General features: G+C 43.0%; 1 protein-coding gene across 1 annotated transcript in view; it reads right to left on the bottom strand.

Moving 5' to 3' along the window:
* Positions 1–1791: 1791 nt before the first annotated feature.
* Positions 1792–6542, bottom strand: part of FAM199X (family with sequence similarity 199, X-linked) — a 6878-nt gene continuing 2127 nt past the window's right edge. Inside the window, exons 2-6 of the mRNA XM_015822599.1 lie at positions 4623–4842; positions 3859–4008; positions 3203–3364; positions 2609–2872; positions 1792–2028 (exon numbers count right to left, since the gene is read on the bottom strand). Coding sequence (XP_015678085.1) covers positions 1858–2028; positions 2609–2872; positions 3203–3364; positions 3859–4008; positions 4623–4842 — 967 coding nt within the window. The 3' untranslated portion in view covers positions 1792–1857. The remainder of the gene's footprint in view (positions 2029–2608; positions 2873–3202; positions 3365–3858; positions 4009–4622; positions 4843–6542) is intronic.

The raw sequence follows: 6542 nt of genomic DNA, 5'->3' as shown, positions 1-6542 counted from the left end.
GGGGGGGGGCAGGATTAAAGCAATTGGAAACTTTTGGGTAATTACAGAAATTAAGGACTAGAATATGAAGAGGGATCACACTTCTTCAAAGTTTGTTACAACACCGAGTATTGGGCTACCACATTTTAATCTGCCTTAGTACTCACAGAGTATGATTTGGCTACAGTACTTTAGAATAATTTTCCTGTTCTTGAGCAGAGTTGATGATCATAATAAATGTAACTATGTGCCAAAACTACAATCCAGGATTAAAAATGGAAACAAAGAAGAATTTGGCTTGTAGAAATAATCTAGTGAGCTTCAAACATCTATAAATATTCGACATCTACCAAGTACTGTGTACACTACCTTAATATGGATCAGCTAGAATGTTGAAATACAGTTTAAATACTTCCCCTGTGTAAACTACAAGGGGGGGGGAGAGACTGAAAAAACTTCACATTCTGTTTTAGTCATCAAAGATTACTGCTTCATGCAAACCTTTTTCTTACAGATTATCTGAAAATGGTGGAAAGAGTAAACTACAGGCAAGCTACCGTTTTGTTCTACTCACGTTCAGATTTTAAATCAGATGAGAGCACAAAATGGTTAGTATTAAAACAGAAAAAGGTGTTTCTGTCCAAAAGTAAGCAATGCACGGCTCGACTAAAATCTAAAATCAAAGTATTAGGAACAGAGAAGGAAAGCTCATCTCGGTCCTTCTGCACAAATAATGGAAGCTTAAATTACTTTGAGGCCACATCACAGAATATTGCAATACTCTTTCAAACACGTTGGCCTAAACAGTTGCCTCATCCCAGGGCACTTCTTCAATATTAGCTATCAATATTAACTAAAGAGCAATGCAGCCCTCTAGCTGAATCTGTAACATCTGGTTTTTCAATATAAAAAAATTCTCTTTTTATGTACAAGAGCGAGTTCGCTTGAGGTTCTTCAAGAAAAAAGCAGGCTGAGCTAATTATGCTTTGAAGAACTTTGGGGTGCTTTGATCGTCTTTATTCTTGCCATTTTGCTCCCCCTCCTCTAAACTTCCATATTAAGCAACAGAGAAAAAGCAAATTAATTTTAAGGCACGACACTATGGGGATTTGGAACAGAAGAAGAAGAAATACATGCATTGGGGAAAAAGAAATATGTATTTGTCAATAAGCATTTCTTATTTCTTGTCCACTGCTTGATACCAAACTCCAGGCCACCCATAAAATGCCTGCCTTACCAAGATCTACAAGTAAAGCATTATTATGACTAATCCAAAATATACTCTTGCTTTGTGGAAAATAGAGAGAAAAACACAGATTTAAAACCACCAACTGGATCACCAGAACAGCCCTGTCGCACGGTTCTGAAACCCCCCGTTAAGTGAAATTACAGCGGCAATTTCAGGAAACCTAAGGTATAAAGTTTAGGCTTTGATACAACTGGAGTGGCAAAGAAGAAAAAGTCCTGGCAAGGCATATTATTATTTTCACAGACTATATTCCTTTCTTTTAACCGTTAAGACTTACATAGCAGGAAGACAGAAGAAAAATACTTTCAAAGTTAAATCCAAGGGTTTCCTTTCCATAATTTGAATGGAATGAAAGACAGAAATGCAGTTTTGTTTTGTTTTTTTTTAACCAGCGGGTTGCTCTGAAAACAAAATACTCCATCCTTTTAAAGAACATCTTCCTGATTTCCTACAATTCTGCAAGAAAGAAAAGAAAAACCAAATAACCAAAACTAGTCAATCACAGGTAAGTGACGTAAGGAGGAGGAGGACAGCTAGTCCTGATTCAATCCACGTTTTGGTACAAGTGTATGTAAACAATCGCGTGAAGCTTAAGGCTTAGAAAGAACACTGATCACTACATTCCTATCTCACATCAAAACATCCACGTCTCCCTCGTGGTCCTCCTCCGTCACTTTTAGCGCCAAGACCTCTTCGTTCAGGAACAAGCCGCTCAGCCTTTCCTTCCGCGCCTGGCGCTGCTCTTTCAGCTGCCTCTTCCGCAAAGCCTTCTGCTGAAGTTTCCGCTGCTTGGAGCGTTTCTGACAAAACAGGAGGAGGAAAAAAAGCCAAACTCGGTTTTCCCACTTTAAGGCAGATAATCTTTATTGTCTTTTTTTTTTTTTCGTGAACACACTGGCACACATTACAAAAATGAAATTCTGATGCACCGATCTCTCTCTCTCTCTCTGTGTATATCTGTATATCTGTATATCTGTATATCTGTCTATCTATCTATCTATCTATCTAATCTATCTCTCTCTATATATATATCTATATCTAATCTATATACATATATACATATATACATATACACACACACACACACAGGTAGTCCTTGACTTACAACCACAACCGAGCCCAAAATTTCGGTTGTTAAGTGAGACATTTGTTAAGTAAATCTTGACCTGTTTTACGACTTTCCTTGGCACAGCTGTTAAGTAAATTAGTGCAGTTGATAATCTAGTAACCAGGCTGTCAAGTGAGTCGCCCTTTCCCACTGTCTCCTTTTTCACTACCATTGTAACTTTGAACAGTCATTAATGAAGTGTTGTAAGTCGAGAACTACCTGTATACACACACACACCCATACACACACACACACCCATGCATATGCTTTACTTTTGAATCCCGAATACGTTCTGCTGCAGCACTCGTCGATAAGTTATTCTCACTGTGAGCCCGGCTGAGGTTGGCGCTGGAATTCGAACCCGAGTTCCCAATGCTCGAACTGCTGCTGCTGGCTGAGCTGACCATGCTGGCGCTGCTGCTGCTGGCGCTCACGCCGCTCACGCCGCTGGCGCTGCCCCCGCTGTAGCTGCTCCGCTTCCAGGTCTCCCTGGCCGACCGCTGCCGAGGGCCGTGCTCCCGGATGTAATTTCGGACCTAGAGGTAGGGGAAGAAAGGGACAAAGGAAGGGCAGGGGGTTAGGAACTGGGACAGCCCCCCCCCAAAAGATAGCACAGCAATGAATTCTATGCAGAGCTTTCTTCTGAGGCAGGGGTCTCCAACCTGGGCAACTTCACTGATTCTGGACTTCAACTCTCCGGATTCAGCCATGGCTGGCTGAGGAATTCTGGGAATTGGAAGTCCACAAGTCGTGAAGTAGCCAAGCTTAGAGATCTTAATAATAATAATAATAATAATAAAGTTGGAAGGGACCTTGGAGGTCATCTAGTCCAACCCCCTGCTCAGGCAGGAAACCCTTTCACATACCTGTTTCAGCTTTTCATCCGTGAGACAGTTCAGTTCGATAATAAATTCATTGTCTGTGGGCGAAATCTGAGCCATCGGATCAATAATTTTAATAATGTCAAGCTGCTCTCGAAGGCCCATTTCCATGCTGACTTTCCGACTCAGATATTCAATATATTCCACCTGGGAACAAAACCCACAAATATTAACATGACTAATGTTGATGAAAGAGGGCCTGGTGACTGGCACGTATTTACGATGGTTGCAGCATCTCAGAGTCATGGGAATGCTATTCCCTGTTGGCTTCCGACAAGCAAAGTCAATGGGAGAAGACAGATTTGTTTAATGAATGCCTGATTCGGTTAACGATGGCAGTGATTCATCGAACAGCTGCAACAAGAAAGGATATCATATCGGGCGTGACTTTATAACTGCCTTGCTTCGTAACAGAAATTCTGGTTCCAAACTGTGCTCTTAAGTCATTCCTTCAGATTTGGGTCTAATTTACTAATTAGCTAGTCTAATTAACTCTCCTGCTAGCATAACTTACCATAAGAAACACTCTTCTGTCTTTATGATTTGATCTGGCTCCTTTGTACACCCCACGCTCCCAGTCCCAAGTCCAGGACCGTATTTTGGGACAGACTCACCGGTCCTCCAAACTGCCAAGGATTTACCTGCTCATCGTTGGTCATCGCACTCCAGGGAAGTTCATCGAGATTCCGGTGTTTGTTCTTCTTTTTTGGAAGCAGGCAAGGGGAGCTTGGGATGCTGGGAATTATGTCAGACAGCACCTCACTCCCACTTGCAATGTCACTGCCAGGCAGCTGACAATAAAACAGAATCAGAGTACCGCACTTAACAATGCATACAGATTATTAGCATTCACACTTGCTACCTAAATTAAATCTACGCTCAAGCCTAAATATAGCAGCGTGAAAGACACTCTGCTGCAGAAGCAGTGTTTATTTTTTAATAACTACGTCTAAGACAGTGCTTGTCAAGCTCAGCCACTCTAAAACTTCAACTCCCAGAATTCCCCAGCCCGCACAGCTGGAAATTGAAGTCCACACATCTTAAAGTGGCTGAGGTTGAGAAACGTGATCCCACCATTTTTTCAAAGGACTTTCACAATCCTTTGTAAGGAGAGACAAGGACATATGAAGAACAGTTACAGGAATTGGGCATGTTAAGAGAAAAAGAAGGTCTAGGAGAGACATGATAGCAGCCTTCCAATATCTGAGGGGCTGCCCCAAAGAAGAGGGGGTCAAACTATTTTCCAAAGCACCAGAGGGCAAGACAAGAAACAACGGATGGGAACGAAGAAACGCTGGTCTAACATTTTGAGGCCTGTTCTAAGAACTCCTGCAGGTTCTAAATGCATGGACAGCACAGTTTGTCTCCTTCACCCAAACCACTGCAAACTCTTTTTTTTTTTTACCTGCCATTCAAATTCACTATCTGACCAGTCCCAGTATGTGCTAATGGAGGAAGAGACGTCACTGCAGACACTCCCCTCAGGGAACAGGTCGAAAGAGGTCAACTCCTGGTCATCCAAGAGAGAGAAACAGTCATCCTGGTCGCCCACAGAAACCGAAGAGAAGAGCTCCTCACTACATTCGGAGCTGGCTACGCTCGTGCCACAAGACGTTAAGTTCCACCTGAAAAAGAGGAAAGCAGCATAAATGTTGGTTTTGCAGTTACAAAAATAACTGCCAAGGTAGCGATTCAGAGAATTCCCAAAGATAAAAATCAGTAAAAAAAAAAACTACATTTTTTCTGCATTGGCTTTCACGGTCCTGTGAAGGGGCAAAAGGCTTTCCCTGACTATCTCTGATGCTAAGAAGCAACAATCAAGTTATGCATACAAAACATGAAGGAGTCTGCAAATAGCCCCAAAGGCAAGAGAGAAGGGGGTCCCTGCAATGCCCAGAGTTGTCTGGAGTTCTTTAGATTGAGGGAAATCAATCAATCAATCAAGCAATCAGTACCACTTGAAATCCCACCTTCCTTTCAAAGGAACTTCACAAGCCTTTTTAACGACAAGTTAAGGACAAATGAACAGTTGCTGGAATTCGGTATGTCTACTTTAATGAAGAGAAGGACGGGGGGGGGGGACACGATAGCAGTCTTCCAATATCTCAGGGGCTGCCCCAAAGAAGAATTGGGGGTCAAGCTATTCTCCAAACTGCCTGAAGGCAGGACAAGAAGCAACAGATAGAAACTAATCAAGGAGAGAAGCAATCTAGAACTAAGGAGAAACTTCCTGACAGTTTAGAACAATTAACCAGTGGAACAACCTGCCTCCAGAAGAGGTGAATGCTCCAACGCTGGAATTTTTAAAGAAGAGACTGGACAGCCATTTGCCTGAAATGGTACTATAAGATTTCCTGCCTGAACAGGGGGTTGGACTAGATGACCTCCAAGGTCCCTTCCATCTATTATTCTGTTATCTATCCTTCCTTCCTCCCTCCCTCCCTTCTCCAACACTGAAAGTTTTTAAGAAGAGACTGGACAGCCATTTGTCCGAAATGGTATAGGGTTTCCTGCCTGAGCAGGGGGTTGGACTAGAAGACCTCCAAGGTCCCTTCCAGCTCTAATTAACTGATTGATTGATTGAAATGGTATAGGGCAGGGGTCTTCAAACGTGGCTCTTTTAAGACTTGTGGACTTCAACTCCCAGAATTCCTCAGCCAGGCAATGGCTGGCTGAGGAATTCTGGGAGTTGAAGTCCACAAGTCCTACAAGGGCCAAGTTTGAAGAGCCCTGCTTGAGCAGCGGGTTGGACTAGAAGACCTCCAAGGTCCCTCTCCCAACTCAGTGAGTCGGCCACCTGCCCAACCTTTATCCCTCCAGAACACCCTGCTAAGGCAACCACGCTTGGCCCAAACTCTCCCTGTCCCTCCCCATGATGGAGGGAAGAAGATCCCCTCCTTTTGCGGGGCTCCTTCCTACCTTCGAAGCTTTTAACCTGACCTTAGAATCGCTCCGCGGTTGAATTGAATAACTGGAGGTTGTATACATATTTATAGACGTATATACTGAGAAGGTTAGATAAATAGAAGTATTAATGTAAGAGAAAATTAATCTTATTGTATATAATACAGATAGGGAAATTTGGAGAGAGGAGTTTTTTCGGACATTACCCCTGAATTGTATCTGAAGAGGGATGAGAGGGAAGAAAGGAGAGGAGAGAGAAAAGAGTAAAGGAGGGGAGAAGGAAGTAGGAAGGTTGGAGGAGAGAGTGGTGAAAGAGAAGAGGAGAGGAGAGGAAGAAGAGGGAAGTAGGGAAGAAAGAGAAGGAAGGGAGAAAGGAGAGGAGAGAGAAAAGAGGAAAGGAGGGGAGAAGGAAGTAGGAAGG

This window comes from Protobothrops mucrosquamatus, unplaced genomic scaffold (genome assembly GCF_001527695.2).
Source record: "Protobothrops mucrosquamatus isolate PMUCROS unplaced genomic scaffold, P.Mucros_1.0 scaffold1618, whole genome shotgun sequence".
NCBI lineage: Eukaryota > Metazoa > Chordata > Lepidosauria > Squamata > Viperidae > Protobothrops > Protobothrops mucrosquamatus.
Note: the sequence above shows the minus strand (reverse complement) of the source record. Positions and strands in the feature narration are given on the sequence as shown.